Here is a 25,831-nt window from a genome sequence, read left to right as displayed (position 1 = left end):
ACTGGGTCCTGGGTGCTGAGTTATCAGGGTGCTGAGTCCTGGGTGCTGGGTGCTCCGTCCCCTTGAGAACCTAAGGGAAAGAAGATGGGGAAAGTCAGAATGGAACATCCAGGAAACTGAGCACCCAGCACCCCGAGTACTGAGCACTGAGCACCGAGCACCAAGCACTGAGTACCAAGCCACTGAGCACCTGGGGTACTGAGCACCCAAGCACTGAAGACTGAGCACCGAGCACCTAAGGTACTGAGCACCGAGCACCTGGGGTATGTAGTACCAAGCACCAATTACTAAGCACCGAGCACCAATTACCAAGCACTGAGCACCAAGCACAGAGCACAGAGCACTAAGCACTGAGCACCAAGCACCTAGGGTAGTGAGCACCAAGCACCGAGCACCCAGCACAGAGCACCGAGTCCCCTGTAGCCCAGGCTGGCCCCAAACTCGCTGTGCAGCTAAGGACGACCCTGAACTCCTCACCGTCCCACGGGATTCGAACTCAAGTTTATTAATATTTTTAGTCTTAATTTTGAAATATTAATTTCGATTGAATTAAAATCAAGTTAATTTCGATTAAATTAAAATTAAATCCACTTTAATTAAAATTAGTCTGAGAAACATTGACTGAGTGCAGCACCCGGGCCACCCAGCACCCAGAGAGGCGGAAAAACATTTTTAGGTTTGTGCTCCGTCCTCGCACTCGCCACAGCCGCCCCCCAAATCAAATAAAATGAACTCAAATTTATTAATATTTTTATTTTTAAAATCTTAACTTAAATTAAATTAAAATCAAATTATTTTAATTGAATTTGAAATTTTTCTGTTTGTTGATTCCTGTCTGCTCTTTACTTGCCTGCGGCCCGGCCTGGCGGCTTCTGCCGGGACCCGGCGGGAGGGAGGGAGGGATGGACAGACGGACCGATGTCTGCGCAATAAATATTAAAAGTGATAAATAAATAATATAAAATAAAATAATAATATAAGAATAATAAAATGAATATAAATTACAACTCGGGCTTTAGTGAGTCCAATGAAAAATCCCGTGCAATTAAGGAGTCTGTGACCGCTATTAATTTTAAGACTTTAATCATGATTATATTAAAATTAAAATAATTTTAGTTAAATTAAAATTGATATAATCTAGATGAATTCATTTCAATTCAAATAAAGCCATTTTAATTAAATTAAAATCACAATAAATTCGTCTTACTTAAAATAAAATCAATTCATCTTAATTAAACTGAAATTAAAATAAATTCATTTTAATTAAATCAAAATGAAAATTTTAATTTTACTTTTAAGTAAATTTAAATTTTTAAATAAATAAAATTGAAATATTGATTTTAAAACTTTGTTTTTAGTTCCCTTACGTTTTAACTAATGTAGCTGCCTGTGTACGAAACTCCAAGGCCTCAACGCACAAAAATCACATTGAACCTCACAGAGAGAAAAACTAAAATATTTTACTTTCTAATATTCATTTTATTATCTTAACATTTGTTTATTCGATCCCCTGGAATGGAGGAGGACACGGCGCCAGCCTCACCGGTCATCAACCGACTCCGGGAACTCAGGTGTAAAAATCGTAAGTGATTAAGGGACTTTTGAGTGCTTTTAATTTTGATTTTAAAACTTTTAAAAATGATTTTAATTAAATTAAATTTTTAATTACACTAAATTAAAATTAAGTGAAAATTGAAATTTTAATCAAGTAAAAATTAAATTAAAATTCTAATGACATTAAATGAAAATTAAATTAAAGTTCTAATTACATTAAATAAAAATGAAAGTGCTAATTACATTAAATGAAAATTAAATTAAAGTTGTGATTACATTAAATAAAAATTAAAATTCTAATTACGTTAAATTAAAAGTTGTAATTACATTAATAAAAAATTAAAGTTCTAATTACATTAAATGAAAATTAAACTAATATTCTAATTACGTTAAATAAAAATTAAAATTCTAACTACATCAAATAAAAATTAAAGTTCTAATTACATTAAATGAAAATAAAATTCTAATTACGTTAAATTAAAATTAAATTAAAGTTCTAATTATATTAAATAAAAATTAAAGTTCTAATTACATCAAATAAAAATTAAAGTCCAAATTACATTAAATAAAAACTAAAGTTTTAATTACATTAAATTAAAATTAAGTTAAGATTAAAATTTTAGTTACACTAAATTAAAACTAAAATTCTAATTACATTAAATTGAAATTCTAATTACAGTAAATCAAAATTAAATGTGAATTCTAGAACTTTCCCGGAGAAGCGCAGGACTGGAATTCACCGACCCCGGGTGTAAATCGCGGCCGCGGCTGTGGTTGGCTGAGCCTGGATCCCCGTCTGCCCCTCTCTGCTCCTCCTGGGGTCCCGGGTTCGAGTTCCGGCAACCACACGGTGGGGTCTGGCGCCCTCTGCTGGCCCGCGGGGGAGACAGACAGGACACAAACAATTCATAATAAATGAATAATTCATAATAAATAAAATAAAAACTAAACAAAATAAATACAAAATAAGACAAAATATAATAAAATAAAATAAAGAAATAAAAAAAGAAAAAATAAAACAAATATAAAATAAAGTAAATTCGCAATAAATTCATAATAAATAAATTCATAGTAAGCAAATAAATTCAAGATGAGTAAATAAATTCATAAGTATAATATAAATATAAATAATTTTAAACACTTGATTTCATTAAGAAATAAATTTTTTTTCAAAGAACTGACCTCAGCCGTCAACAGAATGACACCAAACCCAGAAGCCGGGGAGACAATAATCAAATAATAATTAAACTTCCCACCACGGCGGAGGAGGGGATCTGAGATGCCATCAACACCGAGTCTCAGGGCCTTAATTTTAACTTTAATTAATAGTTCATTTATAATTTTAATTACTTTTAACTTACTTATTATCATTGTTAAAAATTTAATTTTTATATAATTATTTCTTGTACTATTATTATAAATTTGACTTTTACATTAAATTTCTTTTTTATTACAAATTTAATTTTTACGTAATTATTTCCTTTTTATTATCATAAATTTAACTTAATTTAATTTTTACGTAACAGATATTTTTTGTCATTATTACAAATTTAATTTTTATGTTACAATTATTTCTTTTCTATTATCATCATTTTATTAAAAATATAATTTTCACATTAATAATTTTTTCTTCTTATTATTACAGCTTTCCACCTCTTCCCCTGCCCCCATCCGGAGCTCAGTCCAGGATGCTCGGTGCTCAGTACCCCTGGTACCCAGTGCTTAGTACTCAGTGCTCACCGCTCAGTGCTCGGTGCTCAGTGCCCGGGGTGCTCGATGCTAAGTCCTCTTTTCCTCCAGATCCGACCTCGAAGCCCAGCGGGGACGGGTGAGGCCGTCGGGGCCCCGGGAGGGTGAGGGTGCTGAGCGCTCAGTCCCCTGTGGGGGACGCAGACGCTGGGGGTGGAGGGGGAGGAGGTGGAAATTTTCAATAAAAAAATAAATTAAAAGAAAAAACAAAACCCGACGTTGGAATCGTGGGTGTCGATCGAGGAGGGAGGGGCGCGGCTGTTTCCTGTCATCGCGAAGAAATAAATAAAATAGAAAATAATAAGAAAATGAAAATTAAATGAGCGAATGAATAAATTCACAATAAACAGATAAACTCGTAATGATTAAATGAATGGATATACAAATTCACAATAAATAAATAAGATTCATCCTGAAAGGTAAACCCACGATAAATAAGTAAATTAACGATAAACAAATGCATGACAAAGAAGTAAATTTATAATAAATAAGTTTATAATAGGTAAACACATAGTAAATAATAAATAAACAATAAATATATGAAAAATAAATTCATACTAAATTAATAATAAATGAATGAATGACAAACTCGTAATAAATAAATGAACGAATGAATTCGTAATAAACAACTCCAAGAAAAACCGGGACGCGAGGATTTATTTTCCCCAAACTTCTGATAAATCAAAAAACACGAGCTCAGGTCGCGGGGTCACGGGGGGTCGGGGTCACGGGACACCGATCCAGTCTTTAATGATGGCGACCGCGGGGTCACAGGTCCCGGGGTCACGGAGTCCATGACGTCACAGGCGCGAACCCCGGGGTCAGGGGGCCGGAGGTCAGAGGTCGATCCCAGGATTCTCTGTGGCCGGAGGTGGGCGGGGCCTGGAGGGTGGGAGGGACAGGGAGGTGACTGACGGCAGGGAGGAGGGGAAGGGGCGGGGCATGGGGATGACTGACGGCCGGGAGGGAGGGAAGGGGTGGGGCTTGGGATGACTGACGGCCGGGAGGAGGGGAAGGGGCGGGGCTGGGGATGACTGATGGCCGGGAGAAGGGGAAGGGGCGGGACATGGGGATGACTGACAGCCGGGAGGAGGGGAAGGGGCGGGACATGGGGATGACTGACGGTTGGGAGGAGGGGAAGGGGCGGGGCTGGGGATGACTGACGGTCGGGAGGAGGGGAAGGGGCGGGGCTGGGGATGACTGACGGCTGGGAGGAGGGGAAGGGGCGGGGCTGGGGATGACTGACGGTCGGGAGGAGGGGAAGGGGCGGGGCTGGGGATGACTGACGGTCGGGAGGAGGGGAAGGGGCGGGGCTGGGGATGACTGACGGCCGGGAGGAGGGGAAGGGGCGGGGCTGGGGATGACTGACGGCCGGGAGGAGGGGAAGGGGCAGGGCTGGGGATGACTGACAGCTGGGAGAACGGGAAGGGGGCGGGGCATGGGGATGACTGACGGCCGGGAGGAGGGGAAGGGGCGCGGCTGGGGATGACTGACGGCCGGGAGGAGGGGAAGGGGCGGGGCTTGGGAAGACTGACGGCCGGGAGGAGGGGAAGGGGCGGGGCTGGGGATGACTGACACGCACCCGTCCGCGCCGCCGGCCCCGCCCTCCTCCGCGGCGGCGGGTGCTGACGTCACCCCCGGCCCCAGCGCGGCCTGCAGCTCGCGGCAGAAGCGGTTGAGCGGGAAGCCCACGGCGCCCAGGAAGTCGCCCTCCGCGCGCTCCACCAGCATCGCGCCCAGCGCCTGCAGCGCGTACCCGCCGGCCTTGTCCCTGCGGGGGGCGGGGCGGGGCCGCGTCGGGGACACGCCCACTACCCCGGACACGCCCACTCCCCCGTCTGTTTGTGGGGGGTGGAAACGGTCGGGGGGCGTGGGGCTTCGTGGGTCGTATAGGAGTTCGTGGTTAGTCCTCCTGTTTTTCGGGATTGGTGACGTCTCCGGGACCCGCCCCCACCGCGGTGACGTCACACGCCCCGCCCCCACCGCGGTGACGTCACCCGGGTCCCCGCCCGCCGCTCCTCACATGGGCTCCCCGCTGTCCACGTAGTCGCGCAGCAGCTCGTCCGTCAGCGCCGAGAACGTCACCCGCGTCTCCTCGTGGAACGAGGTCACTTCCGGGTCGGGGGGCGGGGCCCCGGGGTCACCGGGCGGCGAGAAGAGGACGATGGCCACGGCCGTGATGACGCTGTGCTCGCGCCCGCTCAGCCTGCGGGGTCACATGGGGGTCAGACCCGCCCATAGCAACCCCTAAGGACCCCCCTGGCAACGCCCTAACAATCCCCCCTAGCAACGAGCTAGCAACCACTAGCAACCCCCCTAGCAACGCACTAACAACCCCCAGCAACGCCTTAACAACCCCCCTAGCAACGCCCTAGCAACCCCCCTAGCAACGCCCTAACAACCCCAGTAGCAACGCCCTAACAACACCCCTAGTAACGCCTTAACCCCCCCAGCAACACACTAACCCCCCTAGCAACGAGCTAGCAACCCCCCTAGCAACGTCCTAACAACCCCCCCAGCAACGAGCTAGCAACCCCTAGCAACCCCCCAGCAACGCCCTAACAACCCCTCTAGCAACGCCCTAACAACCCCCCCAACAAATCCCTAACAGCCACCTAGGAACCCCAGGCCCCGTCCCTCTACGCCCCGCCCCCTCCGTCCCCAGGCCCCGCCCCCTACGCCCCGCAGGCCCCGCCCACCGGCGCAGCATCCGGAAGGCGTCCTCCTTGTCCCGCGGCTTCTCCAGGATCTGCCCGGCCACGACCTGGGGGAGGGGGCGGAGCCGACGTGAGGGGCGTGGCTAACGCGGGCGATGGGCGTGGTCACTGACGGGGGCGTGGTCGCCAATGGGGGCGGGGCTGCGTCCTCACCACCACGGTGTCCGCCCCGATGACGACATCCGGGGTCCGCTGGTCTTTCTGTGGGGGGGAAAGGTGACGTCAGTGAGGGGCGGGGCCCAGGGATGACTGACAGCCGCGCCGGCCATTGGCCGCCCCTCACCTCGCGCAGCCGCAGCGCCACCTCCAGCGCCTTACGCCGCGCGTTCTCCGCGGCGTAGCCGTGCGGGGTCGCGAAGGCGGCGGGGTCAAGGGTCTCGGGGAACCGGGAGGGCACGACCTCGAACCGGAGGCCCTGCGGGGTCAGGGGTCAGGACGTCAGGCTCGGCCCGGCTCCGCCCCGCCCTCGCCCGCCCCGGCCGCGGCCCGGAAGTCGTCACCGTGTAGCCCAGGATTTCCCGCCTCCGCGGGGACGCGCTCGCCAGAACCACCCGCCGTCCGCGGAGCCGCCGCAGCACCGGGGTCAGCGCCATGGCCGCGCCCGTACGGCACTTCCGGTGCGCGGGGCGGGCGAGCTTCCGGGCCCTTTCCCCGGCCGCTGCCGTACGGGCGTACGCGAGAACGCGGCTAAAAAAAAAAAAAAAAAAAACATGGCGGCGCTCATCGGGGAGCTTCCGTACGGACGAGAGCGCGCGGTTCCCATCCCTTTCTCGGGTGCTGCCGTACAGGCGAGGAATACGGTTAAAACATGGCGGCCCCCATCAGGGAGCTTCCGTACGGACGAGAGCGCGCGGTCTCCGTACACGCGGGATTCCGGTAAAAACCCGGCAGCCGCCTGCACCTGAAATTCCCACCCGCACGAGCGCTTCCGGGTCAGGGGGCGCAGCTACCGCGCGATCCGTTCCCCGGCCGTTGCCCTCACGGCGGGGACCCCTGTGAGGGCCAAGCAGCCGCCGTAGGAAGAGCGCTTCCGGGTAAGAGGGCACGGGTCCCGCGGTCTTCACTGAACAACGGCGGCGCCGTTCGCGGCGACCGATTCACCGCGCCGCGCCGCGGAACCAAAGCGCAAGGTCCCCAGCGGACGCGGAACATCCGGCGGAAGCGGACTCGAGCGGCACGGGCGCCGGCGCGGCTCCGTTGGGATCGCGGGCGGCGGCTGAGGCCCCCGAGGCGGACGATTTTTCCCGCAGGCGTGGCCAGAAGCGGACGTCCGGCCGGAGGTCCTTTTTTCGTGCGTCCCGAAGCGTCCCCCTTCGTCTCGCGGTCCTTTTTTCGCGCGACCGGAAGCGGAACCGAGTTCCCCGGCCGGGGGAACTTTTTTCGCACGTCCTTCGTCCCGCGGTCCTTTTTTTCGTGCGTGCCGAAGCGGAAGCGCGCCGCTCGCCCGGAAGAAATTTTTTCGCGAGGGCAGAAGCGCGTCCGTCGGCCCGCGGAACGTTTTTCTCGCGTCCCGTGGCTGGCGGAAGTTTTTTCGCGCATCCGGAACAGCGGCGGTGACCGGGCGGAACTTTTCTCGCGAGCCCGGAGGCGGAAGCGCGTCCCTTGACCGGCGGTACCTTTCTCGCGCGTCCGGAAGAGCCGCGCTCACCCGGCGGAACTTTTCTCGCGCGCCCGGAGGCGGAAGCGCGTCCCTTGACCGGCGGTACCTTTCTCGCGCGTCCGGAATAGCCGCGCTCACCCCGCGGAACTTTTCTCGCGCGCCCGGAGGCGGAAGCTCGTCCATCGGCAGGCGGTACTTTTCTCGCGCGTCTTGAACAGCGGCGGTGACCAGGCGGAACTTTTCTCGTGCGCCCGGAGGCGGAAGCGCGTCAGCGTAATCCGGGCACCCGCCGGGCAGCGTCGCGGGCGGACGGAGCGGCGGCCACAGCGGAGGCCGCGGCGGACGGAGACGGAAGCGGAGCCCGCGCCGGTGAGTGGCGGACCCGGAAGTCGCCCGCCCGCCACGGGGTCCGGATTAAACCGGTTCAGGGCTGACGGGTGTGAGGGATTAAACCGGCGGGACGGGAGGGAGCGGGGCCGGGACCGCGGGGACCGAGGCGAAGCGGGATGGCGGGGGCGGGGCTTGAGAGCAGGACAGGGATGAGGATTGGCCAGGACGGCTGGGAGGGCGGGGCCTGTGTTGGGGCGGAGCTAGCGTGCAGGACTGAGACAGGGATTGGCCAGGATGGCAGGGAGGGCGTGGCTCACAACGTAAGGCGTGGGGGCGGAGCTAGACGGCAGGAGGGGCGGGGATTTGTCAGGGGGCGGGGTCTTTTGAGGGGCGGGGCGAGCGCAGGACAGGCATTCCGAGGGCGTGGCTCAAACCCGGGGGGCGGAGCTAGAGGGCAGGACAGGACCTGGCAGGGTGGCAGGGGGCGTGGCTCTCACAATGTCCGGGGGCGGAGCTATAGGGCCGGGTGGGGATGGGGATTGGCCGGCGTTGCGTGGAGGGCGGGGCCAGAGTGGGTAGGGGCGGGGCTAGAGACGGGGATCCGCCAGGATAGCGGGAAGGGCGGGGCTAGAGTGCAGGACCGAGGCAGGGATTGGGCAGGATGGCGGGGAGGGCGCGTCCCGCACCGGAAGGCGCGTGTCCCTCACCGCGGCCCCGCCCCCGCAGCCATGGCCGCCGCGGCCACCATCGTGCACGACCCCTCGGAGGCGGTGCCGCTGTGCCCGGCGCTCGGCCTCTACCTGAAGCCGATCACGAAGCTGACGATCAGCGTGGCGCTGCCCCCGCTGCGGCCGCCGGGGAAGTCGATCTCCAACTGGGAGGTGATGGAGCGGCTCAAGGCCATGGTGGCCGGGGCGGGGCCCGAGGGCGCGGGGGGCGGGGCCGGGGCCGCGGGGGGCGGGGCCGCGGCGCCACCGGCCCCGCCCCCGCCGCGGGCGCACGCGCAGTTCTCGGCGCTGCGCATCGCCAAGAGCACGCTGGACTTCATCCGGTTCGAGGGCGAGGTGGAGCAGCGCGCGCTGGTGCGGCCGTTCCTGGCGCGGCTGGACGGGCAGACCATCAAGCTCAGCGGCTTCGCGGACGCGCTGCGCGTGCGCGCCGCCGAGTTCCGCCCCGACTTCCCCACGCGCCACGACTGGGACTCGTTCTTCCGCGACGCCGAGGACATGAACGAGACGCTGCCCGGCGAGAGGCCCGACACCATCCACCTCGAGGGGCTGCCCTGCCGCTGGTTCGCGCCCCGGGGAGGCGGCGGCGGCGGCGGCGCAGGGGGTGACGCCGGCGCCGCGACCGCCAACGCCGCGTCCGCCGGCGCCTCGGAGCGCCCCAGCGAGGCGCTGCTGCGCCAGGCCTTCCGCGCCTTCGGCGACATCCGGCAGGTGGACATCCCCATGCTCGACCCCTACCGCGAGGACACGGCCGGGCGCGGCTTCCACACCTTCGGCTGGGGCGGCGGCCTCCACTTCGAGGCCTACGTGCAGTACCGCGAGTACGCGGGCTTCGTGCGCGCCATGGCGGCGCTGCGGGGCGTGAAGCTCATGTTCAAGGGCGAGGACGGCAAGGCCGTGGCCTGCGGCATCAAGGTGACGTAGCGGTGGGCGGGGCTCCGGGGTGGGCGTGGTCATCATGGGGGCGGGGCGTGGAGCTCGGCTTCGCGGTGATGTCATTGCGGCCGATGTAATGGCGGGTGGGCACGGTGACGTCGCGGGGGCGGGGCCATGTCGATGACGTCACCCGCGGCCCCGCCCCCCAGGTCTCCTTCGACGCCACCAAGCACCTGAGCGAGGCCTCGATCCGCCGGCGGCAGCTGGAGCGGCAGAAGCTGCAGGAGCTGGAGCTGCAGCGCGAGGAGCAGAAGCGGCGGGAGCGCGAGGCGGAGGAGCGGCGGCGGGCGGAGGAGCGGTGAGGGGGTCGCGGTGGGGTCAGGGGTCACAGTGGGGTCGCGGGGTGGGGAAAACCCTTCACCTCGACCCTGCTCATGATCCTGGGGGACTCATGCGTATGCAAATCACAGCATGCAAATGAGCCCCGGTCACTTATGAATATGCAAATCACGGCATGCAGATGGTTGCCTGGCCCCTTGTGAATATGCAAATAGCAGCATGCAAATTGCCACCGCCAAATGAATATGCAGATGAGGCCTTGGGTGCTCATGAGTGTGCAGTTCACGGTATGCAAATGACCCAAGCTACATGAATATGCAAATCACAACGTGCATACGAGGTCCTGGCTGTTTATGAATATGCAGATCATCCACAGCACGTGAATATGCAAATGAGCCCCGACCACTCAAGAATATGCAAACCACTTACAGATCCCAGGGCTTCCTGCTTGCCCCCCCCCGCAGAGCATTCTGGGAAGTGTAGTCCACAGGGCTGGGACCCGGGTCCCCACTTGAAATTTGCCCCGAGGCCCCGCCCCCGGTGACGTCACTCACCAGCCCCGCCCCCGGTGACCCCGCAGGAAGCAGAAGCAGCTGGAGCAGCAGCAGCGCGAGCGCCGCCGGGAGGAGAAGCTGCGCAGGCGCGAGCAGCGGGCGCGGGACCGGGAGCAGCGGCGCAGCCGCCGGCGGGCGGAGAAGCTGCAGGCGGAGGAGCAGCGGCGCCTGCAGGAGAAAATCCGCACGGAGGAGCGGAAGCTGCTGCTCGCCCAGCGCAACCTGCAGTCGATCCGCCTGGTGGCGGAGCTGCTGGGCCGCGTGGAGGTGGGCGTGTGGCGCGTGTGCAAAGTGTGTGCGCGCGTGTACGAGGGGTGTGCGTGAAATATACGTGTGCTTGTATGTAGTATACACGTGTGTGTGCACAACCCGTTGCCCAGCAGTTCCCTGAGCTGTGCCGGAGGCGTGTTTGTGAGCGCACGTGCGCGTGAACTATTCACGTGTCTGATGTATTTGTGTGCACGGGTGAAACCTGTGTGCAGTCATGACGCGTGTGCGTGAACACGTGTGTGTGCATTTGATACACACATGACCCCGTGCACGTACGCATCACGTGAGCCACCATCTCGTGTGTCACCCCCCCTGTGCGTGTGTGCATGTCTGTAACGTGTGTAACGTGTGCGATCTGTGTGTGTGTGTGTGCACAACGTGCAGTCCAGAGGTGAAAAAAGTGTACCCCCAGCTGAGGGACACGTGTGTTAGCTACATGTGCACGTGGTATCCGCGTGTGTGTAACGTGTGCGTGACACGTGTGTAATATGTGCATATGTATGTGTGGGGATGTGTGCAATATGTCTGTGACACGTGTGTGCGGGCCGTCCACCCGGCAGGTGGCAGAGCTGCTGGGCCACACGTATGTGGGGATGTGTGTATGTGCCCGTGTGTGCACGTTTGTGCGTATGTGACACGTGTGTGATATGTATTTTCATACATGTGTGATATAAGAGCGTGTGCACGTGTTTGACGTGTATGTGGGATGCGTGTGTGATGTCTGCACGTGTGCGGGCAAAACCTGCAGTCCATCCGCTAGTGGCAGAGCTGTTGGACCGCGTGGAGGTGGGCGTGTGACGCGTGTGCAAAGTGTGTGTGTCGTGTGTGTGCACTGTGATGTGGTGTATGCAGCACGTATGTAACACAGCTGGGCCGCGTGGAGGTGAGGGCGCGTGCGTGTGCGTGCGTTTGTGCAGCCTGCAATCCATCCAGCTGGTGGCGGCTCTGCACTGAGGTGGGAGTGACGTGCGTAACGTGTGTGTGTGTGTTATTTCCATGTGTGATGCATGTATGCGTGTGCGCATGGTGCATGCGTGTTTCTAACATGTTTAACATGTAACGTGTGTGTGCGTGTGATAGGCGTTCACGTATTGTGTGCACAGCGTGCGGTCCACCCGGCTGGTGGTGGGGGTGCTGGGCCGTGCCAAGGTGGGGTTAAATGTGTGTGTGCGTGCGCAACGTGTGTGGGTTCGTGGTGTAGTCGTGTGTGTGCGCGGAAAATTCATCTGTTGTCGGAGGTGGGTGTGCGTGTGTGAAACTTGTGTGCAATCATAACGTGTGTGTCTGAACGTGTGTGATGTGTGTGTTCGTGTAGTCATGTGACATCCATTGCATGTGTTATGTATACGCGTGTGTGTGCGCGTAAAATCCACGACCTGGTGTCGGAGGTGGGTGTGCGTGTGTTATGTCTGTATGCACAACCCGTGTGTGTACACGCGTGTGACATGTGACATGTGTGTGATGTGTGTATACGGCGTTCAGTCCAGAGGCGTGAAAATAATACCGCAGGCCGAGGGACACGTGTGTCACGTCCGTGTGTCCGCGTGAGAAATTCGTGTGAACTCATGATACGCGTGTGTGAGCATGCGATACGTGGCTGAGCCTGTGTGCGTACGTATTCCCTGTCCCCCGTCTCGTGTTTCATCTCCCGTCCGTGCGCACACCGTGTGTGTGGCTGTCACGTTTGCATGCGTGACTCACCCCGCGAGTATCGCGTGTGCCTGTGTCTCGTGCGCGCGTGTTCCATGTTGCTCGTCACGCGTGACCGCGTGTCGTCTTGCGTCTGTCCTCCGGATGTGGGTTCACGCCTGTGTCACGTGTGCGAGTGTCGCGTACACGCTCATCGCGTGTCTGTGACGCGCTCACCTGCCCCGCGCGTGTCGTGTGCGTGTGCCGTGTGCGGTTTCACCCGTGTCTCGCGACCGTCCTCACGCGCGTGTCCCCGGCCCCCCAGGCCGCGAAGCTGCAGCAGCGCGAGCGCAGCGAGGAGCGGCGGCGCCGGCAGCGGCAGGAGGAGCGGCGGCGGCTGCAGGAGGCCGAGCTGCGCCGCGTGGAGGAGGAGAAGGCGCGGGCGCTGGGGCTGCAGCGGCGCGAGCGGGAGCTGCGCCAACGCCTGCTGTCCCTGCTGCTCAGCCGCCGCCCGGCCGGTGCCGCGAACCCCGACGCCACCGACTCCGCGACCCCGGGCTGCCCCGCCGGCCGCGCCACCGACGACCTCCTGCGGCCCGTGCTCGACATCCTGCACCGCGTGACCCACGCGCGGGCGCCACAGCCGCCGCGCGACCCGGACCCGGACCCCAAGGCCCCCGCGGAGCCCGCGGCGCCCACGCAGGTGCTGGCCTGCATCCGCGAGAACGCGCCGAGTAAGCCGGGCCCCGCCGCGTCTCCCGCGCGGGAGCCTCAGCCGCCGCTGCCGCCGCGCGACCGCGACGACCACGACAAGTGCAACCGCGAGCCCGGCCCCCCGCGGGGCGTCGACCCTGAGCGGGAGGGGCGCGCGCGCAGCCAGGGTGGGGGGGAGCGGCGACGGCAGCACCGGAAGCACGCGCGCGTGGACGGCGGCAAGGACACGGAGGAGGAGGAGGACGCGCGGGACCCGGGGCGCGAGCCGCGGCGCCGCCACCGCGAGAAGGACAAGGAGCGCGGCCGGGAGCGGAAGCGCAGTCGCCACGGGCGCCACTCGCGGTCCAGGTCGCGCTCGCCGCGGAGACGCAGCACGTGGAATCGGTGAGGGCGTGGACGGCCACCCGCGGTGCATGCTGGGAAGACGCCGCTGGCGCCCGAGGATCGGATTCGGTTTTGTTTTCTTCCCCCCACCTCGCGGTTCCCGCTAGTTTTTTTCTTCCCGGGTGCGAATCCGCCACAGAGACTCTGGAATCGGCGGGAAACCCCGGGCGTCACGTGACCGCGTGGCCTTCCTGTGTTTAATAAAGTTTTTTCTCCCGCACCCGGTGTCTGCTGTGTGTGGTTTGTTCACGTGGTTATGCGTGTGCGCCGTCGGGGTCCGGGTGCTGGGTGCTCGGTGATGTGGGTGCTGGGTCATCCCAGTACTGGTCATCTGGGTGCTGGATGCTGAGTCATGGGTGCTGGGTGCTGAGTCATCCAGTTGATGAGGGTGCTGGGTCATCCAGGTGCTGGGTCATCTGGGTGCTGTGTGCTGGGTTATGCGGGTACTGAGCCTGGGTGCTGGGTGATGCAGGTGCTGGGTCTGTTGAGTGTTGGGTGCTTGGTACTGGGTGAGCCGGGTGCTGGGTCATCCAGTTACTGTGTCTGCTGGGTGCTAGATAACCCGGGTGCTGCGCTCAGTCCCTCCCGCTCTCGCCCCCGCCCCCTCCACTCCCGGCCGTAACCGGCTCCAACCGGCTCATCTCAGATTGACCCAGTTTCCAGCACCTGGGGAGAAGATGGCGGAGGCTACGGAGGGGAACCCGGAGGACGGGGATTTCCACCTCCTCATGGAGTACGCGCACGGCTTCATGGTCTCGCAGGTGGGTGCTGAGCTCAGTCCTCCCCTGGGTGCTGTGCTGAGTTTACCCAGAGTAGGCTTCTGTGCACTGAGTCTTTCCCCCGGGTCGGGTGCTGAGCTTAGTCCCTGGCTGCTGTGTACTGTACTACTCCATCTCCCTGGGTGCTATACTTAGTCCTCTGGGTGCTGCACTGAGTCTCCCTCCTATGCAATTCTAACTCCTTTAAGAGTCAGGTGCTGGGTGCTGAGTTCCCCCAGGTGCTGCACTCAGTCCTCCTGGGTGCTGCTCTGAGTCCCTTGAAACTAAGGTGCTGGGTGCTAAGTCCTCCTGGGTGCTGTACAGAGTTTGCCTGGGTGCTGGGTGTTTGATAACCCTGGTGCTGCGTTTGGTTTCTCCGGGTGCTGAGCTGAATCCCCTGAGGTAGGGTGCTAGTTGCTGAGTCCCCTTGTATGGTACTGAGTCCCTCAGGTGTTGTGCTCAGTCCCCCTGGGTGCTGTTCTAAGTCCTTAGACAGTAAGATGCTGGGTGCTGACTCCCCCCGGGTCATGCGTTCAGTCCCATTGGGTGCTGTACTGAGTCACCCTGGGTGCTGTCATGAATCCCTTGGAAATAAAGGAACGGGGTGCTGTACTAAGTCACCCCAGGTGCTGCACTGAGTCCCCTGAGACTAAGGTTCTGGGCACTGAGTCCCCCTGGGTGTTGAGTTCCCCGGGTACTGTGCTCAGTCCTCCCACCCCCCCAGGTCCTCTTCACGGCCTCCGACCTCGGCTTGTTCGAGGCCCTGGCACCGGGTCCCCTGGATGCCACCGCGGTCGCCCGGGCCCTGGGTTCGAGTCCTCGGGGGACGCGGCTGCTGCTGGACGCCTGCGCCGGCCTGGGGCTCGTGCGGGCGGAGGACGGCGGGGGAGGAGGTGACGTCATGGGGGCGGGGCCCGGGAGGGGTGAGGTCATGGTTTCCAGGCCCCGCCCCGTGACATCACCCTCCCGGCCCCGCCCCCGCAGGCCCCGCCTTCGCCCTCACGCGTCTCTCGCGCCTGTTCCTGCTGGCGGGCAGCCCCCTGTCTCAGCGCTCGATGCTGCGCTACCTGGCGGGGACGACGGCTCGGTGCTGGGGCGAGCTGGGCGGGGCCGTGCGGTAGGGGCGGGGCTTCCGGGCAGGGGCGGGGCCTCGGGCGGGGGCGGGGCTCCCGGGTCCACCTTGTAATGAGCGCTGAATTCTCCCATCACTCCCTTGGCCTCCCTCGGCCCCGCCCACCTTGGCCCCACCCACCCCGGCCCCGCCTGCAGGGAGGGGCGGAGCCAGTACGCACGTGCAGTGGGCGTGGCCACGCGAGAGCCGTTCGAGGCCATTTACAGGTGACGTCATTGGCTGTCAATCACCCCTGGGGTCCTGCCCTCCCTCCTGTCAATCACCTCGGTGTCCCCGCCCGCCTCACACGAGGCCCCGCCCACCCCTCACCCCCAAGGGCCCCAACTTCTCTGTCACCACTTCCTGTCACGGGTGCCAGGAATGCTGGGAAATGTAGTCTTAGGCGGCCACTTCCTGTCACTGCCGCATGGCACCCTGGGAAACGTAGTCCCTCACAGCCGGGACCCAGAAGCCCACTTCAGCTCCACCCCGAGGCCCCGCCCCTTACCCCGAGGCCCCGCCCCTTACCCCGAGGCCCCGCCCCCAGGTCCCGCGCCGAGCGCCTGCTCTTCATGCGCGCCCTGCAGGACACGTGGGGCGTCTACGGGGCCCGGGTGCTCACGGCCTTTGACCTCTCGGAGTTCAGGGTCATCTGTGACATTGGCGGTGAGCACCGCCCCTGGGTGCTGCGCTGAGTCCTCTCCCCCGGGTGCTGCACTGAGTTTTCCCCTCCCCTGGGTGCTGCACTGGGTCCTTGATTCCCCCGGGTGCTGTTCTGAGTCCTCCCCCCAGGTAATGCGCTGAATCCTCCCCTCTCTCCTGGGTGCTGTGCTGAGTCCTCTTCCCTGGGTGCTGTGCAGAGTCCTCCCACTGGTGCTGTGCTGAGTCCCCTGTCCCACAGGCGGCTCCGGTGCCCTGGCCGCGGCCTGCGCCCGCCTCTACCCCGCCAGCTCCGTGTCCGTCTTCGACACCCCCGACGTCGTTGCCACCGCCCGCGCCCACTTCCGGCGCCCACGGGGGGACCCGCCCATCCGCTTCCTGGGAGGTGGGCGAGGAGGCGGGACCTGGGGCAGGGTCACTTCCGGGTCCCACGCTGGGCACTTCCTGTATCCGGTGGGCAGGACCCCGCTCCACCCGCCTGTCAACCACTAACCGGGAAGGGGATTTCCCGCCCCGACCCCGGAAGCCCCGCCCCCTGACCTCCTGACCCCGCTGACCCCACCCGTGACCCCGACGACCCCGCCCCCAGGCGACTTCTTCCGGTCCCCGCTCCCTCGCTCCGACCTCTACATCCTGGCCCGGGTCCTGCACGACTGGACGGACGCGGACGCCGCGCGGCTGCTGGGGAGGATCGGGCGTGCGGGCGGACGGGGTCAGTGGCGGGGTCACGGGATGGTCTCAGAGGTCACAGGGTCACCCAGGGGTCATAGGGGACACAAAGGTCACCCAGAGGTCGCAGGGGTCACACAGGAGTAACAGAGTTCAAACAAGCGTCATGGAATTCATGGGGTCACCGAGGGGTCTCAGAGGTCACCCCAAGGTCACAGGGGTCACAGAGGGATTCCAGAGGTCACCTAGGCATCACGGGGTCAGAGAGGTAACAGAGTGGTCACCCGGGGGTCACAGAGGTCACACTGGTGTCACAGGAGCCACCGAGGGATCACAGAGGTCACCTAGAGGTCACAGGGTCAAAGAGGTCACCCAGGGGTCACCCAGGGGTCACAGAGATCACCTAGAGGTCATGGCGTCACCTAGAGGTCACCCAGGGGTCACAGAGGTCACCGGGGTCACCCCGGGGTCTCCCCATCCGCCTCCAGGCGCCGCCCTCCTCCTGGTCGAGGCCGTGCTGACCCCCGGGGGCCGCGGGCCGGCGCGGGCGCTGCTGCTGTCGCTGACGATGCTGCTGCAGACGCGGGGCCGCGAGCGCACGGAGGCCGAGTTCCGCGCCATGGCCGCCGCCGCCGGCTTCGCCCACTTCCAGCGCCGCCTGACCGGGGGCGACCTCGAGGTCATGCTGGCCAGGAAGTGACGTCACCGGGGCGGGGCCGGGCGGGGCCAATAAAGCGACTTCCTGTGGATGTGAGGCCCACTTCCTGTTCGCCGCATTCCCCACTTCCATCCACGGACGCACGGAACGCTGGGAAGTGGAGTCTTGGGTGGCCACTTCCTGCCGCTGACAAAGAGGACACTGGGAAATGTAGTCACCCACAACCACTTCCTGTGTTAAACAGCCACTTCCTGCCACTGCCGGTTTGCACTCTGGGAAATGTAGTTCCCCCTCCCCCCCCCCGAGAGACACTTCCTGCCACTGCTGCATGGGACCATGGGAACCCACATCCAGCCACTGACACAGAGCATCATGGGAAATGTAGTCCCACCGAGGCAGGACCCAGAAACCCACTTCCTGTCGCCGTTGCAGAGCACTATGGGAAACATAGTCTCGCTAGAGCCACTTTTGGCCACTGACGCAGGCCTTCCGGGGAAATGCAGTCCTGAAACCACTTCCTCTCTTACACAGCCACTTCCTGTCACTGGCGCATGGGATTCTGGGAAATGTAGTCCCACAGGGCCAGGACATGGAAACCCAGTTTCTGTCACCCCCGCATTGCCCTATGGGAAATGTAGTCCCGTGGAGCAAGGTCGTAGATCACAGCCTCAGACAGGAAGTGTGTATTGTGGTCCCACCCCGCAGACAGGAAGTGCACAGGATGATCCCGCCCACCTACCACCTGCCAATCCCATGACACCTGACCTGGGCGGATTCCAGCTCAGATGATTGACAGCAAGGGGGGGCGGGCCTGACCCGAGAGTGACGTCATCAGGAGGCGGGCCCCCGGCGGTGATTGACAGGCACGCACACCGGGCTCAAAAATACCTTTTCCTTTATTGGTGGGCGATGTCCCCGTGCCCCGCCCCCTCCCGCCGTGGGCGGCGACGTCACTTCCTGTGACATCATAAGGGGGGGACGGGGGCCGCGGTGGGGGGGAATCTCTCTACATGGTAGAAAATGGAGTCACGTGACGGATGACGTCAGGCGAGGGCGGGCAGAGGGGGCGGGGCCGCACAGAGGCCCCGCCCCGCGGCGACGTCATCACGCGGGAGGACGAGGAGGCACGTGGCGCGGAATGGCTGGAGGCGGCGAGGTCGGCGGAGGCGGCGGCGTCCCCGCGGTGACGTCATCGGGTGGTGATGTCATCAGTCGGGGCCCCCGCGCCGAGGGGGCGGAAACCCCGGGCCGAGGGCGTCCATGGCGGGGCCTGCGGTGAGAGGGGGCGGGGCTGGGTCAGTGTGGGCGGGGACATGCAAATGAACCGGGGGGAAATGAGGAAAATTGAGAATTTTCAAAAATTCACAAATTAAGAAATTTTTTGGCGTTCAAGGCAGAATCAGAAATGCAGAATTTAATTTCATTAAATTTAAGCAAATTTATACAAATTTATGCAATTCATGCAAATTAACTCAGCCCGCTTATTAATAAATTTCAGAATTTTTTTAAAAATATTGAGCCAAGTCCCAATTCTCCCAGTTAATTTAAATATTTAAATATCCCAACCCTGTGGCCCCGGGTTCAAATCCCGCCCCCGCCCGCTCCCAACATTGAAATTTCAACCCCAAGGGATTTGAAAATTTTTGTCAGAACTGAAAGGGAATCATGCAAATGAGATGCAAATCCGCAAAGGCGCCTCAGGTGGGGAAAACAAGATATTTAAATCCGCATGCAAATGAGCAACTGAAATTTAAATTTCAAATTTAAATATTCCGGAAATATTTTTTTTCTCAAATCTGGAATTTGCCCTTCTGCCCGCCAAGGTCAGAGGTCAGAGCTAACGCTGCTGACGTCACTTCCTGTCACCTCAGTCACCCGCGGACTCCGTCCCCGCCCCTGAGTCAACAACACCTAGGGGGGTCACCGGGAGGTCAGGGATCATAGGAGGTCATGGGGAGGTCATGGTTCATGAGAGATCAAGGGGAGGTCAGTGAGTGTTGGGTGGGTCAGGCAGAGGTCAGGGGGATGTCAGGGAGTCAGGTAGAGGTCACAGGGAGGTCAGGGGGAGGTCAGGGGTTCAGGCAGGGGTCACAGGGAGGTCAAGGTTTGCTCTGACTTCACAGGAATCCCCCTTGCCACTGCCTTTCCTCAGTTTTCCGTTTTTACCATCGCAAAGTCAATCAACAAATGTGAAATAGAAACCAATGATGGACGTGCAGGGGCAGGGACAGGGGGTCAGGTAAGGGTCACGGGGAGGTCAGGGAGTCACGGAGGAGGGTCAGGGGCCACCCCTCACCGCCATCTTTCCTCAGTTTTCCTGTTTTACCATCTAAAAGTCAATCAACAAACGCAGAATAGAAATCAATTTGGACAGGAAGTTGCGGGGATGAGGGGTCACGGAGAGGTCAGAGGGTCACTGGGGAGGCCAGTGCCAGCGCTGACGTCACGGGCACGCCACCCGAGGCCGGGTTTCCGCTTTCTAACATTTTTACCATCTTGAAGTCAATCAACAAACACGAGATAGGAATCAACGATTGACGTGCAGGGGCGGGTAAAGGGGGTCAGGCAGGGGTCAACGGGAGGTCAGGGGGTCACCGGGGAGGTGAGGGAGTCACGGGGGAGGGTCAGGGGCCGCCCCTCACCGCCATCTTTCCTCAGTTTTCCCGTTTTACCATTGCAAAGTCAATCAGCAAACGCAAGATAGGAATCAATGTTGGACAGGCGGGGGCGGGGCTGACTGGGTTCACAGGGAGGTCAGGGGGTCACTGGGGAGGGTCAAGGGCCGCGCTGACGTCACGGGCACGCCCCCGGCCGCCATGTTTCCCGACGGTAACGTCTTTTACCGTCGCGAAGTCAATCAACAAACGCGGATTTCTGGGTTTTTTTTTTTTTTTTTTTTTGATTCTCCGTCCTCACCCGCGGGGGCGGGGCGTGACGTCACGGGCCGGCGACGTCAGAGGCCGTGGTCGCAGTCGACGTCGCGGCAGATGTACCAGAGGATGACGTAGAGGATGAGGAGGATGGCGAAGATGAAGAGCGCGACCAGCAGCGCCTTGGTCACCGGCGACACCAGCGACTGCATCGTGACGTCACCCCCGGCGCGACCCCGGCGCGACCCCCGCCGCGCGGTGACGTCAGCGGCGCGGGACCCGGGGAGAGAACGGGGCGCGGGGCCGGAGGGAGGGACTTCCGGCCGCGGGTGTCAGTCATCCGCCAGGAGCCCGCGCCTTCCGGTCGCTGCACCGGGAAAACCGTGCTCTGAGGAACCCGGGGAACTACAAAGATGGCGGAAAGGGCACTTCCGGAGCCGGCTCCGAGCACTTCCTCTCCCGGCCGCCGAGCCTCATGGGAAATGTAGTCTCGGTGACCCGAAACGGAGCCTCAGAACACGGGGAAAAGGCACTTCCGGTGCCGGGTTGAGCACTTCCTCTCCCGGCCGCCGAGCCTCATGGGAAATGTAGTCTCGGCCACCCGAAACGGAGCCTCGGAACCCGGGGAAAAGTCACTTCCGGTGCCGACTAAGAGCACTTCCTCTCGCTGCCGCAGAGCCACATGGGAAATGTAGTCTCGGCGACCCGAACCGGAGCCTCAGAGGCTAAAAAAAGGCACTTCCGGTGCTGAATCCTAGCACTTCCTCTCCCGGCCGCCGAGCCTCATGGGAAATGTAGTCCCGCCCGCCCTCAATCACGGCTGCGGTCATGGCTCCCGCGCTCCTGCTTCTCTTCGCGTTCGCGCTGCTCGGAGGCCTCGCCCGGGGCCAGGGTGAGCGGGGTCGGGGGTCGGGGGTCACGGCGGGGTCGGGGGTCGCGGCCGCGGCGGGGTCTGGGGGTCGCGGCGGGTCTGGGTTTCGCGCGTGGGGCCGCGGCGGGCGCAGAGGAGTTCGCGCCGCCTCCGCCGCACTCGCCGTCAATCCCCGGCTGCAGCTCCCACCGCGGCGCGCGCGGGGCACGCCGGGAAGTTTTATTCCCGCCGCTGCCGCCGCCGCGGAGATTTTTTTTTTCCCGTTTTTGTTCTTTTTTATTAATTTTTTGGAATTTTTTTTTAAAAAAAAACTTTTCGGGCGCTGCCCGGGCTTGGTGCGGGTCCCAGCATCCTGTGCGCCACGCCCACCTCCGGACCCACGTGACTCGCTCCCGGCCCAGCCGCGTCCCCCCTCTCCCACTCCGGACCCCGATACCGGATCCGTTATCGTGAAGTCAATCAACAAACCCGGGCGTAGGCTGAGATTCCCGAGTGCGCGGGGCCAGGGGATTCCCCCGGCGGGCGGGGCGGGGTCACGTGACGCGCGCAGGCGCCGGTGACTAAGGCCGGGTGCGGCCCTGGGAGTCAGTGGAAAAAGTTATTCAAAAATTGTGAAATTGTAAATTTTTATTATTATTTAATTTTTTTGTCCTTTTTTTTTTTTTTCAGATTTCGACCTCTCGGACGCGCTCGATGGTGAGTGGGGGGGGGACGTACGGTTCCCTCAAAAAATTGGGAAATTTCAATATTAAAAAAATTAAAAGTAAAAAAGAAATTGGAAAATTTCCATTTTAGATAAAAACATGAAGAAATGAAATATTTGGGAGCAAAATTTTTATCCCCCAAAATCGCGAATTTTATCTCTTAAAAAAATGAAATAAAGAAAATTGGAAAATAATGAAAAATGAAACAAATAGGGAAACTTCAATTTTAGGGAATAAAAAATGAAGAAATGAAATTTTGGGGGGGAGGCAAAAATGAAATTTTTTTATTCATCTATTTATTTTCAATAAATCTTAAATTTTAATAAAATTTTCCCGATTTTTTACCCCCGACTCCGATTTCGCCTCTAGAACCGAAGAAGCCGACGGCCCCGCCCAAGAAGCCACCACAGTCGGGTGAGGTCGTGGGGGGGAAACTGAGGCAGCGGTGGAGCTGGCGCTGTCCACCGTTGGCCTGGGCTAGCCCCATCCCCTCCCTTCCTGTTTACCGAGGCTAGCCCTCAGTCCCCACTTCCTGTTTGCCGAGGCTAGTCCCACCCCTCCCCCTCCCCTTCAGGCGGAGACCTGGACCTGAGCCATGGCCTGGGCGACGGAGACGGTGAGGCCGCCCCTCTCCTGCCCGCAGGAACTGCAAGTGCTGGGTGCTGAGTGATCGGGGTGCTGGGTGATCCGAGTGCTAGGTGCTGAGTGCTGAGTCCTGGGTGCTGGGCGATGCAGGTGCTGGGTGCTGAGTCCTGGGTGCTGGGTGATCCCGGTGCTGTGTGCCAAATCCTGGGTGCTAGGTCATTCGGGTTCTGGGTGATCCAGGTGCTGGGTCCTGGGTGCTCGGTGCTGAGTGCTAAGTCCTGGGTGATCTGGGTTCTGAGTGCTGGGTGATCCAGGTGCTGGGTGCTGAGTCCCGGGTGCTGGGTCCTGGGTGCTTGGTGTTGAGTCCTGGGTGATGCAGGTGCTGGGTGCTGAGTCCTGAGTGCTGGGTGCTGGGACCTGGGTGTTGAGTGATGCAGGTGCTGGGTGCTGAGTCCTGGGTGCTAGGTCATTCGGGTTCTGGGTGATCCAGGTGCTGGGTGATCCGGGTGCTGGGTGATCCGGGTGCTGGGTCTGGGGCTGCAGGGGCGGGAGGGGAGACCCCGTGCGGCCTGGGGCATCATGGGAATTCTCCCCCCCCCCACAGGCCCCTCCCCCCCACCGCCGAGGCCGAAGCCCAAACCGGATCGCGAGTCCCGGCCGTCCGGAGGTGAGGGGCGGGGCTATGCAGATTTATGCTAACGAGGGATGGGGACTCGCACGCTAATGTATGCAGATTGGGCGGGGCGCATGCAAATGCCGTGTGCACGATTGCTCGACGGGATGCTAATGCATGCAAATGAGGGAATTCTGTGATGGGCATGACGGGCGCATGCTAATTAAGTGCTGATGTATGCTAATTAAGCTCAGTGCATGCTAATGAGCTCCCTTTCTGCATATTGCTAGGATGCTAATTTATGCTAACGACCTTGAAACTCGGGCTTGCAGGGCGTATGCAAATGTATGCTAATGAGCGGGGACGCCGCTAACGACTGGGTATGTAAATGTATGCTAATGAGACAGGGCGTGGCGGTTTATGTAGATTCATGCTAATGAGGGGGCGAGGTTTGGGAAGCCGAGCTGGTGTATGCTAATTCGGCGTGGCGTATGCAAATCAACCCTTGTGTGCCTGGGTTCACCGATATGCTAATCCATGCAAATGAGGCGGCGGCACGGGATTGCGCTGCCGGCATATGCAAATGAGCCACAAAGACCCACTTTGTTTATGTAAATACATGTTAATTACATGCTGCTTGGCATGGCGGTTTATGCAGATGCATGCTAATGAGTTCTTGATTTATGCAAATCCTACCTTATGCTAATGATTTGATCACCGTGAGCCCCGTTTCATGCAAATCCATGCTAATTTATGCAAATACGACCTCTCCCAGGCGACTTCTCCATCAAGGACCTGGAAGACGCGGCCGGGGGCAAAGGTGAGGCCCCGCCCCCTGCGGCGTCGTAGCCCCGCCCACAGCATGACGTCATCGCTTTGCTGGCCCCGCCCCCTGACGTCATTGTTTTCCCCCAGGTGGAGGCAAAGGACCCCGGGCCGAGGAGCCTGAGGCGGACGGTGAGGACTCAGCGCAGCACCCACGGGAGAGGGAGGGGAGGATTTAGCGCAGTACCTGGGGAAGAGAAGAGGACTCAGCGTGTAGCACCCAGGGGGAGAGGGAAAGGAGGACTCAGGGCAGCACCCTGGGGAGTTAAAGACTTAGCACAGCACCTGGGGAGGACTCAGCACAGCACCCAGGAGTACCAAGCATAGCACCCAGGATTACCGAGCACAGCACCCGCCTCTCCACCCCACAGACCCCGCCCCCCAGGGCCTGGTCCCAGGCCTCATCGCAGCCGCGGTGGCCGCCGTCGCCGGCGCCGTCTCCAGCTTCATCGCCTACCAGAAGAAGAAGCTGTGCTTCCGGGAGAGCGGTGAGGGGGCGGGGCCTCGGGTGGGCGCGGGGCCTCCTCTGTCCCGCCCGGGCTTGCTGACATCACTTCTCGCCCCAGGCTCCGCCCCCATCTAGGGGCCCGCGATGACATCATGTCCCCGCCCTCCACCCACCGAACTCCTACACAGCCGCCGGGGCCCTCGCCGCTGCTGCTGCCGTAGCCCAGGCTGGACCGGAACCTCGGCGCCGCCGGGCGAAAAGAAACACGGAGGACGTAGACCAGGCTAGCCCCGCGCCACCGGCTGGAACCCCAGCCCAGACTGGGACGAGCTCGCTTCCTTCCTGCTGTGTAGCCCAGGCTGCCTCCCCCTTCCCCTCCCCGTCACCTCTGCCTTACACAGAGGGTGTAGCCCAGGCTACCCTCAGCCAAAGCCTCCTCGGCCAATCGCCGAGGCGTTTACAGGGCTCATTTGCATATGCAAATGACCACCTTGCCCCCCTGAGTCCTCTCGGCCCTGGGGAAACTTGAGAGGGAAAAAAATTATATATTTTTTATTTCTGACTTTTATTTTGGTGGGGGGTTGGGGGAGGGAAAAACTCGCGGTTTTGTTTATTTTTTTATTTTTTTAGAAAAAAACTTTTATCCAAAAATTTTGGTGGATTACAAGTCGCTTTCACCCCCCCAAAAAAATAAGAAAAATAAATAAAATGAATTTTTTAAGTTTTTAATTAATTTGAAAATTTCTATTTTTCATTTTTTTTTCTCAAGTTTTTTTTTTTTTGCGTCGTTAGCCCAGGTTGGACCTCGGGCCCCTCTAACGTCACCAGCGCCATGCCAAGTGCCTTGACCCCAGTGTGACCCCTGCGTGACCCCAGTGTGACCCCCAGTGATGCTGACTTCCGTAATAAACGCTGCTGCTTTGACTCCCGAACCCTCGGTGTCCGCCTGTCAATCAATCACGGGGCATGGGTGGGGTGGGCGGGGCCGGGTGACGTCACAGGTGCAGTGGCAGTCATACCCCTGCCGCAGCTCCGAGCTGAAAAAAAATTTAAATTACAAGATGGTCATCCCCCTGCCACAGAAAAAAGATAAAATTTAAGTTTCAAAACGGTCATCCCCCTGCCGCAGCTTGAGGTGAAAAAAAACTTAAATTTCAAAACGAGCATCCTCCTGCAGCAGCTCCGACCGGGAAAAATATAAATTATAAATTTCAAGACAGTCATCCCCCTGCCGCAGTGCCGCAGCTCCAAAAGAAACAAGTTTAAATTTCAAAGCGGGCATCCCCCTGTCGCAGCACCTAGGTTAAAAAAAATTTCAAATTTCAAAACGGTCACCCCCCTGCAGCAGCTCTGAGCTGAGAAAAAAGTTAAATTTTAACTTTCAAATCTGGCATCCCCCTGCTGCAGCCCCGAGCTGGAAAAATGAAATAAAATTGTAAATGTCAAAACGGTCATCCCTCTGCCGCAGCTCCGGACCCGGGTTCGAACCCTGGCTGACGTCACGGCCGCCGCGGGGCGTCCCGGGAGGAGCCTCCGCCCTGTGGCCGCGGCGGGACCGGTCCGACCGGGAGAACCGAGTCCCAGCACCCGGCCCCGCCCCCCGAGGCCCCGCCCC

The 25,831-nt window shown here is 58.7% G+C and overlaps 5 protein-coding genes across 7 annotated transcripts; 3 read left to right on the top strand and 2 right to left on the bottom strand.

The window, feature by feature from the left end:
- Positions 1–3,942: 3,942 nt before the first annotated feature.
- LOC130869235 (probable bifunctional dTTP/UTP pyrophosphatase/methyltransferase protein) lies at positions 3,943–7,045 on the bottom strand. Of its 2 annotated transcripts, none has more exons than XM_057761234.1 (8): positions 6,922–7,045; positions 6,521–6,707; positions 6,304–6,435; positions 6,174–6,221; positions 6,003–6,067; positions 5,327–5,509; positions 4,886–5,074; positions 3,943–4,185 (listed from the first exon to the last, which is right to left on the bottom strand). In XM_057761234.1, exons 2-8 carry the CDS (start codon positions 6,611–6,613, stop codon positions 4,140–4,142), a joined length of 756 nt encoding a protein of 251 aa, XP_057617217.1. In that variant the 5' UTR covers positions 6,614–6,707; positions 6,922–7,045; the 3' UTR covers positions 3,943–4,139. The 2 variants fall into 2 exon arrangements, with proteins under 2 accessions (XP_057617217.1, XP_057617215.1); XM_057761232.1 differs by having other exon boundaries at positions 6,807–6,962.
- Positions 7,046–7,842: 797 nt separating this feature from the next.
- Akap17a (A-kinase anchoring protein 17A) lies at positions 7,843–13,657 on the top strand. The gene is made up of 5 exons (XM_057761231.1): positions 7,843–7,989; positions 8,677–9,593; positions 9,764–9,912; positions 10,474–10,714; positions 12,672–13,657. Exons 2-5 carry the CDS (start codon positions 8,679–8,681, stop codon positions 13,446–13,448), a joined length of 2,082 nt encoding a protein of 693 aa, XP_057617214.1. The 5' UTR covers positions 7,843–7,989; positions 8,677–8,678; the 3' UTR covers positions 13,449–13,657.
- A 464-nt stretch (positions 13,658–14,121) lies between these two features.
- Asmt (acetylserotonin O-methyltransferase) lies at positions 14,122–17,342 on the top strand. The gene is made up of 8 exons (XM_057761228.1): positions 14,122–14,205; positions 14,927–15,095; positions 15,187–15,319; positions 15,472–15,540; positions 15,861–15,979; positions 16,215–16,358; positions 16,563–16,685; positions 17,131–17,342. The coding sequence occupies exons 1-8, from the start codon at positions 14,122–14,124 to the stop codon at positions 17,340–17,342; spliced, it is 1,053 nt and encodes a 350-aa protein (XP_057617211.1).
- Positions 17,343–18,197: 855 nt separating this feature from the next.
- On the bottom strand, positions 18,198–20,565 carry LOC130869245 (uncharacterized). Of its 2 annotated transcripts, none has more exons than XR_009056657.1 (2): positions 20,217–20,565; positions 18,198–18,570 (listed from the first exon to the last, which is right to left on the bottom strand). XR_009056657.1 is itself a non-coding variant. In XM_057761256.1 (2 exons), the coding sequence occupies exons 1-2, from the start codon at positions 20,380–20,382 to the stop codon at positions 18,405–18,407; spliced, it is 255 nt and encodes an 84-aa protein (XP_057617239.1). In that variant the 5' UTR covers positions 20,383–20,565; the 3' UTR covers positions 18,198–18,404. The 2 variants fall into 2 exon arrangements, 1 of the variants encoding a protein (XP_057617239.1); XM_057761256.1 differs by having other exon boundaries at positions 20,294–20,565.
- A 408-nt stretch (positions 20,566–20,973) lies between these two features.
- Cd99 (CD99 molecule (Xg blood group)) lies at positions 20,974–25,771 on the top strand. The gene is made up of 9 exons (XM_057761235.1): positions 20,974–21,062; positions 21,711–21,737; positions 22,115–22,159; positions 22,320–22,361; positions 22,935–22,997; positions 23,719–23,763; positions 23,859–23,900; positions 24,140–24,256; positions 24,335–25,771. Exons 1-9 carry the CDS (start codon positions 20,999–21,001, stop codon positions 24,349–24,351), a joined length of 462 nt encoding a protein of 153 aa, XP_057617218.1. The 5' UTR covers positions 20,974–20,998; the 3' UTR covers positions 24,352–25,771.
- The last annotated feature ends 60 nt before the right edge of the window (positions 25,772–25,831 follow it).

This window comes from Chionomys nivalis, unplaced genomic scaffold (genome assembly GCF_950005125.1).
Source record: "Chionomys nivalis unplaced genomic scaffold, mChiNiv1.1 scaffold_109, whole genome shotgun sequence".
Taxonomy (NCBI): domain Eukaryota; kingdom Metazoa; phylum Chordata; class Mammalia; order Rodentia; family Cricetidae; genus Chionomys; species Chionomys nivalis.
This window is presented reverse-complemented; position numbering and strand designations above follow the sequence as displayed.

Coding starts and splice junctions, on each gene's coding strand:
- LOC130869235 (XM_057761234.1), bottom strand. CDS start 6,613: ATGGCGCTGACCCCGGTGCTGCGGCGGCTCCGCGGACGGCGGGTGGTT. Junction 6,436..6,520: donor GGGAAATCCTGGGCTACACG/GTGACGACTTCC, acceptor CTGACCCCGCAG/GGCCTCCGGTTCGAGGTCGT. Junction 5,075..5,326: donor GTGGACAGCGGGGAGCCCAT/GTGAGGAGCGGC, acceptor CGCCCCCCGCAG/GGACAAGGCCGGCGGGTACG.
- Akap17a (XM_057761231.1), top strand. CDS start 8,679: ATGGCCGCCGCGGCCACCATCGTGCACGACCCCTCGGAGGCGGTGCCG. Junction 9,594..9,763: donor CCGTGGCCTGCGGCATCAAG/GTGACGTAGCGG, acceptor CCCGCCCCCCAG/GTCTCCTTCGACGCCACCAA. Junction 10,715..12,671: donor AGCTGCTGGGCCGCGTGGAG/GTGGGCGTGTGG, acceptor CCGGCCCCCCAG/GCCGCGAAGCTGCAGCAGCG.
- Asmt (XM_057761228.1), top strand. CDS start 14,122: ATGGCGGAGGCTACGGAGGGGAACCCGGAGGACGGGGATTTCCACCTC. Junction 15,980..16,214: donor GGTCATCTGTGACATTGGCG/GTGAGCACCGCC, acceptor CCTGTCCCACAG/GCGGCTCCGGTGCCCTGGCC. Junction 16,686..17,130: donor CGGGCGTGCGGGCGGACGGG/GTCAGTGGCGGG, acceptor ATCCGCCTCCAG/GCGCCGCCCTCCTCCTGGTC.
- LOC130869245 (XM_057761256.1), bottom strand. CDS start 20,382: ATGCAGTCGCTGGTGTCGCCGGTGACCAAGGCGCTGCTGGTCGCGCTC. Junction 18,571..20,293: donor ATCCTCTACGTCATCCTCTG/GTACATCTGCCG, acceptor CTCTCACCGCAG/GCCCCGCCATGGACGCCCTC.
- Cd99 (XM_057761235.1), top strand. CDS start 20,999: ATGGCTCCCGCGCTCCTGCTTCTCTTCGCGTTCGCGCTGCTCGGAGGC. Junction 22,160..22,319: donor CAAGAAGCCACCACAGTCGG/GTGAGGTCGTGG, acceptor CCTCCCCTTCAG/GCGGAGACCTGGACCTGAGC. Junction 22,998..23,718: donor CGAGTCCCGGCCGTCCGGAG/GTGAGGGGCGGG, acceptor GACCTCTCCCAG/GCGACTTCTCCATCAAGGAC.